Source organism: Peromyscus leucopus, chromosome 14 (genome assembly GCF_004664715.2).
Source record: "Peromyscus leucopus breed LL Stock chromosome 14, UCI_PerLeu_2.1, whole genome shotgun sequence".
Taxonomy (NCBI): domain Eukaryota; kingdom Metazoa; phylum Chordata; class Mammalia; order Rodentia; family Cricetidae; genus Peromyscus; species Peromyscus leucopus.
The window spans coordinates 65,777,083-65,797,167 of record NC_051075.1 but is presented as its reverse complement, the minus strand read 5'-3'; the positions used below and the strand labels follow the sequence as shown (position 1 = coordinate 65,797,167).

General features: G+C 41.5%; 1 protein-coding gene across 2 annotated transcripts in view; it reads right to left on the bottom strand.

The window, feature by feature from the left end:
- Window positions 1–19,870, bottom strand: part of Ttc8 (tetratricopeptide repeat domain 8) — a 63,557-nt gene extending 43,687 nt beyond the window's left edge. Inside the window, exons 1-2 of one of the 2 annotated variants that reach the window (XM_028886606.2) lie at window positions 19,636–19,870; window positions 5,217–5,246 (exon numbers count right to left, since the gene is read on the bottom strand). In XM_028886606.2, coding sequence (XP_028742439.1) covers window positions 5,217–5,246; window positions 19,636–19,749 — 144 coding nt within the window. In that variant the 5' untranslated portion in view covers window positions 19,750–19,870. The remainder of the gene's footprint in view (window positions 1–5,216; window positions 5,247–19,635) is intronic. The other variant, XM_028886607.2, reaches the window with a different exon arrangement.
- Window positions 19,871–20,085: the final 215 nt, after the last annotated feature.

The following is a 20,085-nucleotide window of genomic DNA, read 5'->3' as shown; positions in this document are numbered from 1 at the left end:
AGAGACTCTGTCTTAAACAAGGTGGAGGGGAGGACTGAAACCCCCAAATGGTCTTCTGACATCCAAACATGTGCTGTGGCATTCACGTGATCACACATACACTATACACACACATCACACACATACATAGATACCTCACATACTCATATAGGTGCACATACACACATACATATCACACACTCATTTACATATATACACATATCATACACACACAAAAGGTTTCTTTGGAGATCTGAAATAAAACATACGATGCTGTTTAGTTTTTGTGAACTTGACACAAACTAGAGTCATCTGGGGTGAGGGAACATCAATTAAAAATTTCCCCATCAAATTGGCCTGCAGGCAAGTTGGTGGGGCATTCTCTAGTGTGATGATTGATGTGGGAAGGTCCAAACCACTGTGGGTTGGTGCCACCCTTGGGCAGTGGTCCTGGGTTGTATAAGAAAACAAGCTGGGCAAGCCATGGAGAGAAAGCCAGTAAGCAGCATCCTCCATGGCCTCGGCATCTGTTCCCACCTCAGCTTCCCTCAACGATGGACTGTGACCCACAATAGTAAGCTGAAACAAATGTATTTCTCCCCAAGTTGCTTTTGGCTATGGTTTGGTACCAGGAACATGGGGTCTTGCTGTGGTGGATCTGACCATGTGGATTTATGCCTTGGATTGTCTTCCAGAAAACTGTGAAAGCTTTGGGAGCTCTGGGAGAGAAAAAGCATTGCGTTCTCAGCAATTAATGAGCTATTCTGCAGGAGCTGGAAGATAATGCTGAAGGAAAAGCAGATAATGAAGGCCTGGCTCATGAAATTTTAGAAGGAAGCTTGAGAGTCAGTTCAAATATTGTATCAAGAATATTTGTGTCATGTATTTGAATTGGGAATCTATGGAACTGAAACTTCGTTTTATTGGGATTATCTAGGGCTGAAAAATTAGTTGTGACTAATAAGAGAAGAGCATCCTTGAGGTGATCTTTTCCGGGAAATATTTTCTCAGGATCAGACACAGAAGCTGTGGTCCAGGGAGAGCAAAGGCTGCATCTCAGGCTGGTAGCCAAGCTTGGTAATGTGTAAGAGTTTTATACAAGGCATAAAGGGGTCATAGAGAATATCTGAGGGCTGGCACTGTATGGTGGGGTTGGAGTCTCCCTGAAGAGAGGTCAGGAGAGGCCACTGGTGAAGGTGCAGCCTCAATTGCATGGAAACCCCAGCATGTTGGAGATGTCAGGACCATGGAGTAGAGCCAACCTGAGCCTATGAGAAAAGCTGTATGAGCTTATGGTGGCAAAGTCACAGGGGTGGGGTTACCTAAGACCTTTGGAGCCCAGAAGATCATGAGCAAATCCTAGATGATGGACAACGAGTGATTTACACTGTTGGAGTTTGTTACTTTAATCTGAGTATTATTATGTCCTGGTTCCTCCCTCTTAGAATAAAAAAGTGCATAATTTTTTTTAAGGAGTCCACAGTTAAGAGAATGAATTTTTTTTTTAAAGAGACCTTAGATTTTTAAAGTGTTGGAATTTTTAAAAGGCTGTGGTACTTTTAAAGTTAAACTGTTTTATATTGTGATGCTAACATGAGATCTTAGGATAAACAAGAGAGAAAGATTATGGTTGGGCAGTGATGTGTTTGTGATTCAAGATGATAAATGGTCAACTGTGATACTTAGCTTTGGTCAAGCTGACAAAAGCCAGACCTACCTCAGAAAAGAGAACCTCAACTGAAGACGTGCCTCTATTAGATTGGCCTATGGGCATGTCTGTGGACATTTTCTTGATTAATAATTAATGTGGGTGCCCCAGCGTACCGTAGGTGGTGCCACCCCTGGGCAGGTGGTCCTGGGTTGTATAAGAAAACAAACTGAGCAAGCCATGAAGAACAAGCCAGTAAGCAGCATCCTCCATGGCCTCGGCTTCAGTTCCTGCTTCCAGGTTCCTGTCCTGAGTTCCTGCTTTGGCTTCCCTCAGTGATGAACTGTGACATGGAAGTAGTGTAAGATGAAATAAGACCTTCCTCCCAAACTTGCTTTTGTTCATGGTGTTCATCACAGCAGCAAATACCAAACTAGAACACATGCTGGAAACATTACTCGATTTAAAATTTTATCAGCGGTTCAGAAAAATCAATCTTCCTGATTTTTCTTCTGTCCTAACAAAAAATGACCTTGAAAATCACATAATCACTGATTACACATCAGTGTATGTTTAAAAAAAATCTACTCCTGGCAATGTGAACAATTCTTGAGATTTTTAATGAAAACAACAGATGGGGCTTTAGCTTAAAAAAAATTGTTTTTGGAAATAAGCCAAATATGTTTTACAGTCCTAAAATCCTCTGCATATTAAAAAAAAAAAAGCATGATCAAGCATACACAGTAATCTCTAATTTTCCCTTAAATCTGAAAAAAACTACAAATTTGTTTTATATGTTATGTTTAACTGACTAAATTGCAGTTGTCTAGCTTAAAAAAACAGTTGCTTATACAAGTGACTATATTTGTATTACAAGGTCTATAAAAATCAATAAAAAGATCCTTAGGACATTTTATAAAGGAAAAAAAAGCAGTTTCTCCCAATCTAAATGAATAATCACCATGCTAATTGATTTCTCTGCATATCTCTTTTGCAGTTCTTATTTTCTTTGATAATACTATAAAATGCATTTTGATCATATTCACTTTCTCCACCAACTCACCCTAGACCCCCCCCCTCCCCTACTTTATGTCTTCTGTTTTCTTTTCCTTTGTTAAAACCCAACTAGTCTTTTTTGTGCTGGATGGGGACTTTCCACTGGAGCACAGTCAACCAACCAGGGCTCACCCTATTTACTCAGCTACTAGGATGTCTACAGCATTATCCTTGAGGCACAGACCTGCCAGCTAACATCAAGAAAGTATTGATACCTTTTATAAGGCTAATTCAATTTCAATTATAAAATAAAACTCAACTAGCTGAGAAAAACACATTTTAATTATTCTGTTCCTTTTGATAACTATTTCAAGGCCAAGAGGTTAAGGTATGTGAGAAATAATTTTTTGATTATTAGAGTAAATCAACCAAGAGAATAATCTTTCTGATATGACTTGGACATCATTAAAAACTGGTAGAGAGCCGGGTGGTGGCGGCGGCGGCGGCGGCGGCGGCGGCGCATGCCTTTAATCCCAGCCCTTGGGAAGCAGAGGCAGGCCAACTTCTGTGAGTTCGGGGCCCATATAATCTAAAAAACAAGTTTCAGGACAGCCAGAGCTGTTACACAGAGAAATCCTGTCTCAAAAAAATAAAATAAAATAAAATAAAATAAAAAATAAAAAAATAAAAATAAAAAAAATCTGATACTTGACAGTCTGCCTGCAAAAAGAAATTTTAGGCACCAAATATGAAGTCGTTCTTGTGAGGCCTTTTTAGGGTGTGGTGACGGAATATCTTCAAATGCTCATGTGTAGCAGACAGTCTCCAGCTGGTGGCACTACTAGAGACCACACCATCAAAGGGTACCAATCTCATCCACAGATGATCCACAGATGCCCTCACAGCAGGACTATTAGGAGGTGGGGACAGGTCTAACCGGAAGAAATGGGACATGGGGGGGGGCCTATCTTTGTAGGGTATATCCTGTCCCCAACTCTTTTCACGCTCTCTGTCCCCTGCTGCCATGCCCTTCTGCCTCCCTACAGGCTCCAAATCAACACAGCCACCAACCACGGAGACCCCTCTGAAAATCAGGAGGCAAATCAAGCCTTCCTCTTCTAAGTTGTTTTCTGCAGGTTTCTGTCACAGTGGTAGAGAGCTAGCAGAAGCCTCACTTCTTTTCAGGTTGTAAACAACACGAAACCTGAAAAATAGGAACAATGAGGTCAGCCTTGTTCTTTTTACATCATTAGCTGGGGGGTAATTAGAAACTGTCACTAAATAGAAGGGCTTCTTAAAACCGGTTGCTAGTCTGAAACTTTCAAATACCACTTACAGTTTTCAGTCATATCTCTACAATGCAAACTACTAATGCTTTAGTTTAATTTTAATAAAAATCTTCCAAATAGCTAAGAACAAAAACTATACTTATTTATTTAGAAGTAAATTGCTGGGTGGTGGTGGCACACACCTTTAATCCCAGCACTTGGGAGGCAGAGGCAGGCAGATCTCTGTGATTTCTAGGCCAGCCTGGTCTACAGAGTGAATTCCAGCACAGCCAAGGATACACAGAGAAACCCTGTCTTGGAAAACCAAAAAAAGAAAAAGAAAAAGAAAGAAATTAATTTCTGATTAGATCTGTCTTAAATGACTGCATGTATATTATATAAAATATAATCATCAGATTATGTCATCCTATACGGAACTGAGTCACATTTGGGCCATTTTCCAGTGTTGGTCTGATACAGAGGTCTCCATTAGAGTACCTCTCGACTTGCTTTCCATTCTGAAAGGCTTGATCACTACTCAAATGTGCCCTGTGTGAGGTCCAAATCACTCCCTCACGTAACACTGCTGTATCTCAGTGGCGGGGCAAGCACGTAGTAACATCTGAGCTCTCTGATTGACTACTCTGCATCTCTCTCCTGTCCCCAGACTCAATAGGAACCCTCTGGACTAAACGTGTCACTGGCCAAGTACTTCTTCCACAGCTGATCCTAACCAAACCTCTTCCCTTCTAGGGCTTCCTTCTTGTTTCTTACCCCGTCAACCTTCTCTGAGTGTCATCTCTAACCACAGTCATGGCAGCCTGGCCACTGTCCCTCCCCTCTCTCCCTCCTCCTTCCCTCCCTCCCTTCCTTCCTTCTTCACTGGGACAGCTTTGTCCTCCCTGATAGAGCTACCAAGTCAGTTAGAAGCAAGCAGAGTGCAACGATTGTATTCAAAATTTGCTGCTGTCCACCACAGGTTTGCCGAGACTTGTGCCCTTGCTGACAGCCTGGCTCCCTCCTAAGTCTGATTCCCTTGACCAGTATGTTTCTTTTTCTCATCATTCTAGTCAACCCTGGCAACTGCTCCTCAAGCCCCAAGTCGTAATAAGCAGGTCACATTAGTTCTACGAGACTATTCACGTAAATAAAAGCTTTAGGAGTATGAAAGTGTATTTACACAATAAGGAACAGAACAGCTGGTAGATGCAGCTAAGTTTCTAATACTAGGAGCAGGTACGCAGTGCATTTTCTAGTCTTGGGTAGCAAATAAGCAAAAGCAGCTAAGCTACTGTCTAAACTAACGTTTGCAGCTAACTCTTTACCTGAGACACTGGTAAATCGGGAGCTGGTTCCTGGGAAGCATGAAGAATGTTGTAAACATTTTAAGGCATGCAATTTCTGAAATCAAAAGACTTAATGAATACTTATCTCATTAAAATCCAAATATTAGTAGTGTGTGTACATATGTAGTGTATGCACAATGTGGATTCATGTGCCTATGCATATGCATGCAGAGGGGAGAGGTCAAGTTTGGCTACCTTCCTTATTCACTCTCTACCTATTTTGGGGGACCAGGTCTCTCACCCAATCTAGAGCTTGGAAGTCAGCTAGAGTGGCTGGCCAGCAAGCCTTGAGACCCACCTGTCTCGGCCCCCTTCCCCAGGGCCTGGGTGACACACACTGCCACAGCAAGCCTTTATGTGCACGGTGAACATCTGAATGCAGGGCCTCATGCTTGCCCAACAGCACTTCTTCACCCATGTCCCCAGACCTGCAAATACTGGAATCTTTTTCCAGAAGTGCTCTCAGAAACATAAGATACACAGAAAAGTGCTGTTTCCTGAGATCAGAAAGTTCGAATTAATCTTATCCAGGGTACAGAGAAAATGTAGCTCAATTACTTGTTTAAAGAAGTCAATATGAGGCCCATGAGATGGCTGAGTGGGTTAAAGGCATTTGCCACCGAGCCTGAAGACCTGGGCTGGTTTCGAATCCAGAACCCACACGGTGGAAGAACAGAACTGACTCCCAAAGGTTGTTTTCTAGCTACCACCTAAACTGCTCCTTCACAAAAACTAATTTAAAAAGTCAATACAAAAGGAAAATGGAAGTGATAATTAGAAAACAATTATTTCAATAAACTTTATTTGAAAAAAGACTCAACAACTCAGAAAGTAAGAATAACTTTAAACTATAACAAAGAACTATTTCCTTACATCCAAAAATAAGACATTTAGACTTTAATCACTCGTGGGACAGAAGGAAAATCCAAACAATATAAACCTTTGATTTCACGTAACTATGATGAGACTGGTGGCTGATAATAAGAAATTATTTATAATTACAATGTTCTTGTAGAACTGTTTACAGACTATGCAATACATATTGGTGCCGGGTGCTGATAAATGTGGCATCTGAGTCTTCTCTTTCCAACTTAAATAGAAACCATCAGTCAAGTCAGATCTTACAACAGGTATCTATACTTCCATGTCTAGGCAGCAGCGTCTGCCAGACACTTAATCTATGCCATGTTTTATTGGGGAAAACGCTAAGAAATAGACAGAGGGTTGATCCTGTTCTCTATAGCTCTACCATCTGAAAGGAACACTGTGGATATCTTAAAGAATACATTATCTGTGCAAGCAAAGTGCAAGCTTTGGATAGACATGACTTCTTTAGCATGGTGCACAGTAGGGACATGAGAGGAAAAGGCTAAGCTAGGTTGGTCAATGAACATCCCAAAGAGTGGGATTTAGAGAGGGTCTTACAGTGTACTAAACCAAACACAAAACAGCAACTGGAGAGCACAGAGCAACTACAAGTTCACAATGCGGTGCATCCAAGGAGGATCTAAAAGCAGTACAAATTTTCAAAGCATGGTTCATACTTCAGCAATGTGAGACAGAGGGGAGGAGATAGCAGATCCCAGAAAAGAGCCTTCCTATTGTATGTGTGCCTCATGATCTCATTTGGATGTCATAACAAACGGTCTAAACGAATCAAGAATTATCACCTGATGTTATTTGTTTTCTATTATCTACAGTGGCTGCCCTTTAAGCACAGGCTATCCTAGTCAGAGATTGCAACTCTTCTGCTATCAGCAGATTCTGCAACAAGGGCTACAGCCTGAGGGGATTCTGTTCCCTCAGGCACCAACTCTTACAAAGCTACCAAGACTAAGGGAAATGTTATCTAAATCTAAAGAACTCAGAATTCAACAGTTTAGGTGGAATTCTGCTCTCTCAGAGAGGCTGAATGGCAAATAGCTAACCTTCTCCCTTTGCTGCGTCTTCCAGAAAACACAACCTTCCCTCAGCCCCCCACTTAACAAACACTTGTTACCTGGGACCCGTCCTTAGTGCATGAGCTGGCTTCTTGGAACCTAGGGCCTATGCTTGGAACACTTTGTTCAACCTAGGTGAAGGGAGGAGGGGACTGGACCTGCCTCAACTGAATCTACCTGGCTGAGCTGAATCCCCAGGGGAGGAGTCCTTGCCTTGGAGGAGGTGGGAATGGGGGGAGGATTAAGGGGAGGGTGGGATGGGGGTGGGAGGAGGGAGGACAGGGGAATCCGTGGCTGATATGTAAAATTAAATTAATTATCTTGTTATGCAGTTTCTATCACTTCCTGTCAACCACTTGCTGAGTCAGCGTCCTGCTCACAAGTTAATTTTATTTAATCAAACACATCTTTGAATTGTTAACAAAGGCAGTAAGAAAAAATGCAACATACTTTAATATTCTACGACAATCACCCATTTTACAGAGAAGGAAAACAGATTTAAAGATAGTAAATAATCCGTTCAAGGTCACTGTGATGACTAATTTAGATGGGCAACTTGACTGAACTAAGTACCTAGGGCATTAATGAAGCACACCTTTCGGTGAATCTGTAAGAATGCTTCCAGGAAGGTTTAGCCTAGGAGGGAGGACACACACTAATGTAGGAGCACCATCTTGGGATGGTACCGCTGCCCTGAGGACCAGCCTCCAGCAGCTCAAGGTTTGAGGGGAAGCCACGGAATCGGCAAATTAATCACTCAACTTCACTTTTCTATCTGAGGGAGCAAAACTTAATTATTTGGGGCCAGCGAGGGGGGGGGTCAAAACTTAGCTCTCTGGGGCTGGTGAAAAGGGAAACACACACACACACACACACACACCTCCAACATGCCAGGATCTCATCTAGGATACTGATGAATGGCAAGCCTTCAGCAGGTCAGAGAAACTGAAGAGGAGGTGCAGAGTAGACAAACTACTGGACAGACAAACAGACACATGAGGACTTTTCTGAGGGTCAAAGCTTAGTTCTTCATTTATTATTATTATTCACTTATTATTATTTCTGTTGCTTGTTCTACTCTATTCTTCTATCTTGATGTCTTCCTTCTAACTTCTCTTCTACATCCTTCCTGGTGTTTTCTTTCTCTTATACTTTTTTTTTCCCCTTACAGCTTATGTACCCCAGCAAAATCTCTCAAGCAGTATAAAAATTACAATGTGGTTACAATCTACTTTTCAAGTGAATGACTACAAGAATACAGTTTAAAAAAAAAAAAAAAGCATGTTTTCCATATCCCTTATAAACACTTTACATATTACAGATGAAAAACAAGTTGTCCCAAGAACCCACATACATTCATGTCCAGGCAACTTGTTATAGGTTAACAGAGTGTAAGTAAGCGAAGTATTTTTCTCAGCCAGTTCTTTTACTGGCAGGCTGCATTTTGTTGTTACAAAGAAAAGATCAACTATTTTATTATTTATCTCAAAGGTAATCTTATAAAAAATCTTAAAATAATCATAAATATTTTATAATTTTTTTAAAATCTAAACTTTTTTGAAATTTAAATTTTTATAAATCTAAACTTTTAAATACAAAAAGGAACCAGTCAGCTCTATTTTAAATCCTCGGGGTGCATACCCACCCACTCATCAACAGTTTTTTATATCAGGAAACTGAGGGCAGAAATGGGCACAAGGAATTCATCATTATCCCATCCTATCAAGAAAAGTGCTTCAGTCAGCTATAGCCAGGATATCACTGTTCTTGTTTCTTGACCTCAATGAGTCCCTCACTCAACTATTAAAAGTATGCCTTTAAATTGTTTTTCAAGATTTTTACCTCAAAGCCATTAACAAAAACATCTTAACCTAACCTTAAGTCATTATTTAAAGCTTTGTTTTAGCTGTGATGCACACTGAAACCCATGAACACATCTCCCAATATTAAGATATTGAGCTAACTTAGCTTCTGGGACTCAATTGTTTCTCTTAATCATTAACCTAAGCCACAATTTATACAGCTCTGCAAGAGAAACTAGTGTTACATTTCCTTGTTCTTATTTTTTTTCCCTCTACAGTCCCTGTTTTATCAGGGGTGGGGGCAACACTCTAAACAACACAACTTAAGAGGAAATCATCTTCATGATAATTTCCACAGGTAAAAATGCCCAGGAGAACAGAATATTTCCATGAGATAATCACACTACATTGAGGTCAGTGGGGATCTCCCCACACCCTTTTACACCATACCAGATACCAGAAAAAAAATGGCATCGGCAAACATGTAAAGGCACAGCAGTAGCAAGAGACATTCTGGGTCTGAAGCCCTTGGGGCCTTGCGTATCTGAGATTCACCCATCAGTGCTTTGCTTCCTGGTGGGCCAATCCCCTGAAGTCAATTGCCACCTGCTGCTCCTTTGACATGGCCACAGGCAGGATGCGGTCCAAGATTGACTACAAAGGGAAAAGGAGAAAGCCAGCTGAGCACTGGCACTGTCCTTTCTCTGCTTCTTTTTTACTGCCACAGACCAAATAACTCCTGCCACATGCCTTCTCTGCTATAGTGGATTGTGTTCCTCTGAACCATGAACCAAAATAAACCTCCCTCCCTTAAGTTGTTCTGGCTAATATTTGGTTACAGCAAAGAGAGAATTGACTAATACAGTTGTACAGATGTTTGAGTGGACTAAGAGCACTTTTTCTGTCAGCTTAATGGAAATTTAAAGTTTCTTAAATGCTAGAAATAATAAGACACAGTAAAGTAAAAAGTAAAGTTTAGATGAGAGGCTAGATGAACATGTCAGTGGTATGTGAGCACTTACTATGCACCAGACTCTGGATCCATAATCTCTAGTACCTCAAAAAGTGAAAAGCTAAATTAAGTTTACATATCTATAAGATAGGACCAATATAGAATTGAGTGGGTGGGGTAGTTTGAAAGAAAATGGCCCCTAAAAGGGAGTGGCACTATTAGGAGGTGTGGTCTTGTTGGAGTGTGTCACTGTGGAAGTGGGCTTTGAGGTCTCATATATGCTCAAGATACTACCCAGTGTCTCAGTTCACTTCCTGTTGCCTGCTGATCAAGATGTAGGACTCTCAAGCTCAAGCACCATGCATGTCTGGCTACATGCCGCACCATGTCTGCCTACATGCTGCCCTGTCCCACCATGATAATAATGGACTGAGCCTCTGAACTGTAAGCCAGGCAAATTAAATATTTTCCTTTATAAGCATAGTCCATTGTCCTGGTATCTCTTCAGAGTGATAAAAATCCTAATTAATACAGTGGGAAAGATCAACAACAGGCCATTGCAGACAGTGTTTGAAAAGGAAAAGCAAACAACTAAAGGAAACAGAAGCCCCTAACACAAAGCAAAAGCCCAGTGTTTACTATTCTACCAACAGGAGTGAGATTCCTCCAGTGCAAACAGAAGCTCCAATTCAGACTCACGGGGTTCTGTTCACTGATGAAGGACTTCGTGATCCCTCTGTCTTATTCGTCCATCTATCCCTTGAGGACATATGTGTGACTATGCGGGTGAAGGGCAGATAGGAAAACAAGAAGGTTAGAGAAAAAAAAATGAGAGGCCTAGGGAGTGGGGAAGACAGAGAAGGAGGCTAGTTATGTGGGTGGAAAATGGGAATGAAAACAGCCAAGGCCTAACAGGGTGTGAGACAGAGAACATGTTCATTCCACAGCCTGTTCCTAGCAGTCTTAGCACCCACCAAGACGCTGCAAACACTCTACGGGGGATATGCAGAATTAACTAAACTACAAGATAACGTGTTAGATGCTGTAGTCATGGACACATTTCAGATAATGTAGGTGGAGGGGAGATGGGTAAAGCAGAAGACATGGGAAATAAGAAGGGAGTCTGAAAAGGGGGGAGAATTGTCTGGAACTTGTAAATGACAATGATTCATGAACTACGTCCAACGTCATTTCGCCACCCATTCCACTGGACAGATTCCTCCCAAATGCCTTCCAGATGATCAACAATCCTCTCAGAGAAATACGAAATAAATGAATCCCACATGCAAATATCTCCGGAACAAAAGTGGTCAGAATCAAAATGAAGTTGCTTATATGTCAAGGTATAGTGAAAAACCAGTCAGGGTGAGGGGAATCTCAGAGTACATACCTCTGAACAAGAACAGTCACCAAAGACCAGAACTACAGCCTCAAACAGCAGCCACTAAAATCAAAAGCAATACAAGAAAATTTAAAAAAAAAAAAAAAAAAAAAAAAAAAAAAAAAAACTACAGCCTCAAACAGCAGCCACTAAAATCTTATACAGAAAATTTCTATAACATTCAACACTGGACTGATACCACATTTGTTACTGATCTTTGAATGCCCTTGTTATTAATCCTGTGGCCAAGGATTACGGTTTTCAAATAACTAATGCAATATTCCTCATTTGCCTTTACCCTGTCCCATGGTTTCAATGCCACATGTGTTCCCCACTATAACAGCCCTTGCTAATTCCCTAATAAATACTCTATTTCTCCGAAGAGTCCTTTCTTTGTGTGATGTTAGCCATATAGAAACGAGAGTTAATATTTTGGGTTATTAACCACATACTAGCGAAAAACCTTCACATAACTCTGGGGCATCTAGGTATGCCACTACAAATGTGGTCAAGGTGTGCAGGCAGTATCTGAACCTAGCCACCCTGAGCCAAGAGCATTCACCATGCTGAGTATGTGAGACAATATCAAGAGAGGAAAACAGACTGTCATAGGATATGGAGAGACCAAGAGCAGGCATAGCTCATTTGAAGGCCCACTAGGAGCACAACAATGAAAGAAAAGATTTTTTTCATTTTAATTAAATATTTTAATGTTAGAGCAATACTTTAATTAAAAAAAAATAAAACCACCACAGCCTTTGACTTGGAGTATATCTAAATTGCATTCCTCTATGTATTTTGGAAATTAGTTCTCAGATGTGGGGTTGGTGAAGACCTTTTCCCACTCTGTAGGCTGCAGCTTTGTCCTACTGACAGTGTCCTTTGCCTTACAGAAGCTTTTCTGTTTCATGAAGTCCCATTTATTAATTGTCAATCTTGGTGCCTGCACTAATAGTGTTCTATTCAGGAAGTTGTCTCCCGTGCCAATGTGTCCAAGGCTATTTCCCACTTTCCCTTCAGTGTATCTGGACGTATGTTGATGTCTTTGATCCACTTGGACTTGAGTTTTGTGCAGAGTGATAGATATGGATCTGTTTGCAGCCTTCTACATGCTGACATTCAGTTATACCAGCACCATTTGTTGAAGATGCTTTCTTTTTTTCCATTGTATAATTTTGGCTTCTTTGTCAAAAATCAGGCCAAGAAACTAGACATCAAAAAACCAAATAATCCAATTAGAAAATGGGGTACAGATCTAAACAGAGAATTCTCAACAGAAGAATCTCAAATGGCCGAGAAACAAATAAATGCAAAATCAGGAAAATGCATATCAAAACGACTCTAAGATTCCATTTTACACCTGATAGAATGGCTAAGATCAAAAACACAAGTGACAGCTCATGTTGGAGAGGATGCAGAGCAAGGAGAACACTCCCCATTGCTTGTAGGAGTACAAACTGGTACAGCCACTTTGGAAATCGGTTGTGGCAGTTTCTCAGAAAACTGGAAATCAATCTACCACAAGATCTAGCTATACCACTCTTGGGCATATACCCAAAGAATGCTCAATCATACCACAAAAACACTTGCTCAACTATGTTCATAACAGCTTTATTTGTAATAGCTAGAACCTGGAAACAACATAGATGCCCTTCAACTGAAGAATGGATAAAGAAAATATGGTACATTTATATAATGGAGTACTACTCAGTTGTTAAAAACAATGACATCATGAAATTTGAAGGCAAATAGAGAGAACTGGAAAAAAAAATAGTCCTTAGTGAAGTAACCCAGACCCAGAAAGACAAACATAATTGGTGCCTAGCCCAATTATCATCAGAGAGGCTTCATCCGACAACTGATGGAAACAGATGCAGAGACCCAAAGACAAACATTGGGCTGAGCACATGGAATCCTGCTGAAGGAGGGAGGAAGGATTGTACAAACCAGTGGGGTCAAGGGTATTACAAGGAAACCCACAGAATGAACTAACCTGGGCTCACAGAATTTCACAGAGACTGAACTGACAACCAGGGAGCCTGAATGGGACTGACCTAGGCCCTCTGCATTTATGTGACAGTTGTATACTTCGTCTTCTTGTGAGACTCCTAACAGTGGGAGCAGGGGCTGTCTTTGACTCTTTTGCTGGATTTTGGGACCCTATTTCTTATACTGGGTTGTCTTGTCCAGCCTTAATACAAGGGCAGGTACATAGTCTTACTGCAACTTGATTTGCTGTGTTTTGTTTATATCCATGGAGGGCCTGCTCTTTTCTGCGTAGAAATGGAGGAGGAGAGGATGGGGGGCGTGAAGACTGGGAGGAAAGGAGGGAGGGGAAACTGCAGTCAGGATGTTAAATTAATTTGAAAAATAAAAATGAAAAATGAATCCTCTAGATAGGGAACCACAAGTTAGATTCCCTTAGTCTAGTGAATTATTTCTCTGGGCATCAACACAGATAGATGGGTGGAAGATAGCAGACCTTGCTCTAGAGTCAGAAGCCCTGGACTTGATCCTAAAGAAATGACTCAGGTGTGGAATCTTGAACAAACAGGTCACGCAACCTTTATTATTTACCTCTATTTATTATTTACCTTTCTTTTCACCTCTCAGGAAAATGATAATGCTCCTTTCTGGGATAGCTTTAGGATTAATCCTAAGACCCTGACCTTTTTGAAGCTCTCTCACTCTGAGATGTAAAGTCACCAAAGGATACACGTAACACACAAGCACCAAATACCTCCTGGTCTCCTTTTCAGAAACCAGTACTGGCTCCAGGTTCTAAAGATCAAACTAAACCTCTCCTCCGTGCCCCCTTCAAAGCAGCCAAGAGGACATAGAAAGTGGGGAGCTACTGTCTAGACCCAGGAGTGCTCTTCAGAGTCCACTGCAACTCCAGCAGTTTGCCTCTGTGATAGATTAAAGTGATGGTCAACTTGACAGGAGCACCTTGGAGACAAAAATCTCTGGACATGTCTATCAGGCTTTTCCAGATTAGGTAAATTGAGGTAGGAAGACCCGTCCTAAATATGGTTGGCATTGCTCCATGGGCTGGGGTCCTGAGCTGTATACAATGTTGACAATGAGCATTTGCTAATTTCATCTTTCTCACAAAAGAAGCAATGTGATTGGTTAGCCTCCTGCTCCGGCTGCCATGCCCTCTGCACCACGGTGGACTGCATCCCCTAAAACTGTAAGCCAAGATAAACACTTCCTCCTTTAAATCACTTCTTGCCAGGTATTTTGTTCACAGCAACTAGAAAAGTACCTAACACAGCCTCCTTCCTTCCTCCCAGGGGGATGTGTCTCTTAAGCTGTTGTTATTACTTCAGGGAACTGAATCTCCAGATATTTCTGAACACAACTTCCTAATTATCACCAACACTTACTCCAGCTAATGAGCCTACCCAGATCTAAAACTGCAGCATTGTTATTCAGAATTTAGTAAGAGCAGGAAGGCGAGGCCCGGGAGGCCTTGAAGATGGGTGGGTTTCAGATGGTTAAGACTTGGTCAGGTGACCAGCAGCCATGCAACAATGCAATCTGTATGATCTGGGAGGACAGAAATCCAGGCAACAACGTGCCTGACCTGTACAGAGAGAACCAAAGGATGAAGCCTCCATGGCCCCAAACAGGAAGCAAATTAGGTAATTGGACATAAAGACATATTTGGCTGGGGGGCAATTGCTTCGTCAAATCATTGCACTACTCACACGCTCTCTGAAGACAACTTGCTCCCCACCTTCCCTCTTCAAATCATTTGCCTTCCTCTCTGTAACACCTTTCATTGTAAGTGGAGACTTGGGGCAGGAGAGGAGAAAGTCAAGTAGAAAACCCTCTTCTCTCCTTCTAATACACACCAAATATTTCCCCCTTCAGAAGCCTATTCTGTTCATGAATACATCGTGTCTTCTTTAAAAACCCACTGCCAATAAAAGTTCCATGCTGTATGAAACGTGTCCTTACAGAGGAGCTACACATTCAGCACTATTTAGAAAGCCATTAATCTGACATATGGAATGCAAAGGATAGTAATCCGATTAGGCCCCTAATCAGGATGACCGGCATGAGCCTGGGAAGCCAGCCCTCCCTCTAGGTCACACTGCTCTATGGAGGGTGGCTTTATAAGTCCTCCTTTAACATCTAATCACTTCTCACCACATTTCTAGTCACAATTAAAAAAAAAAAAAAAAAAAAAGACAGTGTCTCGCTCTGTCATTGGTCATCCTTTTTTCTAATGGGAGGAAACCATGAAAAATGAACCCGATATCTCTCTATCTTTATTCTTAATAGACCCAACTTTAGTACCCTTCAAGCTTGGGACCCTGCCTTCTGTCTCTCACTGTTAATCATACCGTGTCTGGGAAAAGAATTCACATGCCATGTTCTTTAAGAATGCTTCTCCATTATCAAACACCACATATCTTATATTTACCCCACCCTTGGCCCCTCTGAAGCCTAATACAACTAGAAACATGCTGTTCCTGGTATGGATACTTCTGTGGGCAGCCTAAGTACCCTGACTTTGGCTAGAACTAAAAATAAATACAATCTAATGTCCTATTACAGAATGCAAAGCATTTTTGATGACATTATTTCACAATCTCTTAAAAGAGAAATAAAAACAGCTGAAAGGATGAAACTCAGTGGTAGAGCATTTGCCTGACACGCACAAGGTTCTAGGCTCAATTCCTAGTACTAAGAAAGGAAAAAAAAATGAGGCATATGAAATAGTCTTAGAGACAGGTTTCATCCAATGGGTCACATATGAAACCAAAATGTTCTTTTGAAGCTCTCTGGCCCAGCTTACAAGAGTAACAAATAGCAAATCACTTTAGCAAAGTTCTCTTATTTATCTGGAAGAAAAAAAATTTAAAAAAAACAAAACCAAGGTGAAAAAAATATTATTTCTAAAAACAAAAATTCTTACCTGTATTTGAGGAGAGAGAAGGGCAGGTACCAAAATGAACCCACTGGCACACAAAAGAAGCATTTCTATTTCTTTGTCCCACTATGTGTCCTGGCGCTGCTCCCAAGAAACTCATTCACACTAAAATCAGTTTGGTAGCCCAGGAATGGCAATGCAGATAAATGGAAAGGATTTTGAAATGAGGAAGTTCAAGAAATGCCAGTGTTTTGTCAGGTTGACACAAGCTGGAGTCATTAAGAAGAGGAAAACCACAAGAGAGAGTGTGAGTTGTGGGCAAAACTGTGGGTCATTTTCCCTTTGGGGGGACCAGGCAGGAGATTTATGATTGATGTGAGAGGGCCCAGATCTCTGTGAGCATTGCTAACTCTGGACAGGTGGTTCTAGGGAAGTCTAAGAAAGGAGGCTGAAAGAGCCGTGAGGAGGAGCAAGCCAGTAAATAGCGATCTCCATGCTCTCTGCTTCAGTTCCTGCCTCCATGTTCCTGCCTTGAGTTCTTGCCCTGGCTTCCCTTCACGGTAGACCACAAATGTGAGCCAAAGAAACCCTTTCCTCCCCCAGGTTGCTTTTGGTCACGGTGCTTTATCATAGCAATAGTCACCCTAAGACATATTTACCCAAACTGAATATATCCCTTGCTCATATCAATAAATAAGAAAGAACAACTCTTCCACGGTATAAAGAATTATGTATCACATTATGTAGTCTTGTCAGAGATCCCCAGGAAAAAGAGCGATGAAACAAGCTAGAACCTAATAAGATCTCTTTCCATGATGATCTTAACCATGCTAATCACTCTGCAGTACCAACAGCAGTGTTCCCCAGTGGGATTCTGTGTCTGTTTTCTTTATCATCATCATCATCAAAACCACACATTCACAAAACAATCTCAGTAATAAGTCTTAATCTTCCAAGAGGACCGGAGGTAAGACATAATGAGATCAATACAAGAGGCCACATTAAGACCTATTTATCTTGTTTAGCTGAGAATATGAGATTGTAAACAAAGCACTTAATTTGTTTTCTCACTTTTCCTGGAAAAAAATCTTGCTTAACCATAATAAAAGCACCACTTTTCTGGCTATTCGTTTTCCAAAACAGGATCTTCACCAAATAATGGAGGAAATTTGTCCTCCTGTGTCCCCTCTGGGTCAAATAAGTTTTATTATTGGGCTATATTAGAGTTAAAATTTTTTCCTTCAGGATGTATCAGAGCTTTTAATCCATAGATGTGTCAAAATCCCAAACCAGCTAAAATTTGGGGATGGAGAGAAGGCACATGAGAAAAACATACTGGGAAGAGTTCCGAAGTTGTTTTGAAAAGTTTAGTGGCAGCCTAATGGGCTTGCTAGCTTTGTAACTTTTGGACACATTTCTGTGTCCTGAATCTGTAAGATGGGGAAAATAATACCAATCCCTAAAGTAGATGAGGATTAAATGAGATGGCACAACAAAATCCTCAGAACCAAATCTGTTATTTTTGTTACCTATTTTACAAGGTTATTTTAAGCATTAGAAGGATATTTACTTTACAGAACTTATGTCTGGGCAGCCATAAGTAGTCTATAAAAGGTCAGTGAAATGAACACAGAGTACTGATCACAAAATCTAGCACAAATAAAATTTCAACTCACAGGTGTAGTACTGAATGTCACTATGGCCTCAGGATTATAGGGTCTTACCCATTAATAAGAACACTTTTGCTAGCAGTATCTCCTCCAGATAATAAGAAATACATTTGCCCTAGGGGCAAAAAAAAATCAATAATCAAGTAAGTTTCTAAACTGGTAAATAAAATTGGGCAAAACCAGGTTTATTTTCTTCTGAATTATTCAGGGCCTTTTGGGCACAAAAACTTGAGTCTCTAAGAAGGGAGTCTACGTCTCTCACTGGCATTTAATGAGGAAACTTCCAGTGAGCAACTCTTGGGAATCTTGTTTTGTGGAAACCACCCCAACTCAATGGAAACAACAGGTGAAGTTCTTGAGAACCATTGTGCCCGGAACAATGTCTGGTACATCAAAAGTTCTTAACTAACTCCCCTCAGAAACAAAGGTAAGATTGTAGACGGTCTTACTGTTTCCAAATGTGCTGGATTATTCCTGGAAATGTCTTTAGCAGCATTTGTAGAACTAACGCACTAAGCAATGCTCTTGGAAAAATACTTGTTTACAGATGCACAGTCCTTTAATGAGCACAGATAACAAGAAGAAACTAGCTGAGCATCACCACTGAGACGTGCAGGTCACATGCAATGACTAGGTTACCTCCATCCATTTGCTCAGAGAGTGCAGAGCCTAGTAAAAAACCTTCACACTCAGGTCCTTGCTTTTCTCACTCCCTACATTTCCCCCCTTTCCTAACAACTACAACGCAATGCCACTAGAGGAAAGAGGGGGGAACCAAAACTGTACATGGACAGTGCATGTACTTGAAGCACAGCATCGTAACTTGAGTAGCACTGCACACATGCCACTGCCAAAACATACTTCTGCCATCTTTAACTGCCACATTTCTACTCTTAATCTCCCATTTTTCTTCTTCTCTCTTCCAGGAGCTACTTGCTCAATGGTACTGTACCTCTCCCATTCATTATTACCCTTTTCATTAATTATTGTACAACATTACTGTATTGTTACTTTCTTTCTAAAGGCAGGTTCTTACATGGCTCACCAGGCTGGCCTTGAACTCTCTACTTAGCTGAGGATGGCTGTAAACTACTGATCCTCTTGCCTCTACCTTACCCTCATGCTGGACTGTTAAATTTGTTTTTAATCACCACTATCATTTCCTCTTTTAGGAGGCTTTCTGTTTTATCTTTCCCTCCTACAAGTATAGTTTCTCTTGCCCAGGTAGCTTCTTTAAAAATAAATATATCCTATATATCCTGTATCTTGTCTCAAGTTGAACTCATGACTCAGAAACAATAGCTCTTTGACACTTGGACAGATATCTAAAGATGAGGTAGGGCGAGCACATGCTTCATCTGAACCAAAAGATAGCTGTGTTTAAAAGGGGCAGCGTCTCAGATCTTTGTTCACATATATTTTTCCTTTTTAGAAATCAACCACGTCAAGACCAGTGAATGACCAATGAATTATCAAAGCTCCCCACAAACTTAACAGAGTCCCTTTAAATGTAACTAATTCTGGAAAAGGGGTGCTGTAGTTTACAGCAGGAGCTGTCAAGGCACAGAACTTAGGATCCCCGGAGATGCAAAGGCCAGGGACCTGCCATCCAGGACTCCACAGAGTCTTGCTCCGGGTGCCTCTGTGGTCCACACAGGCAACTTTGCCTAGGGCCCTCCTCCCAGGCCTCCCCCAGGGGACAGAGGGATCCCCCAGAGCCCATGGCCATAGCAAGAGAATCCACAGACTGCCTGGGGCCAGCAGGTACCTGGTCATAAGGGGACTTCTCCAGCATCTGCGTGCATAGATCGGCGCAGAGCTGGAACTTCCTGCGTCTAAAATAGCTCCAGGCCCGGAGCAGGGGCTCCATCTCCGAGCCCATGGTGGCCCCGTACAAAGCTCCAGGGACCCGGGGTTCAGGGCCCAGAGCCTAGCCCAGGGAGGGCGGGGTCCGGGAGCAGCGAGCGGGAAGCGTCGGGTTCTGCCGGGCAACGCGCAGCGGCAGGGCCTGGCCTAAGGGGTGTCCACAGCGTGCCTGAAAACAGGGCAAAGAAAAGCTGCCATGCGCCGACCTCAGCCAGAGAGTTTGCACAGAATTTACTACAAAAATGTGAGCTTTTAAAGACCATAGATTTCATTAATTTTGAAAAGCCACCGTTCTTAAAAAAACAAACAAACAAAAAAAGCAGGTAGTGACTTAGACACCGTGGCTGGGGGC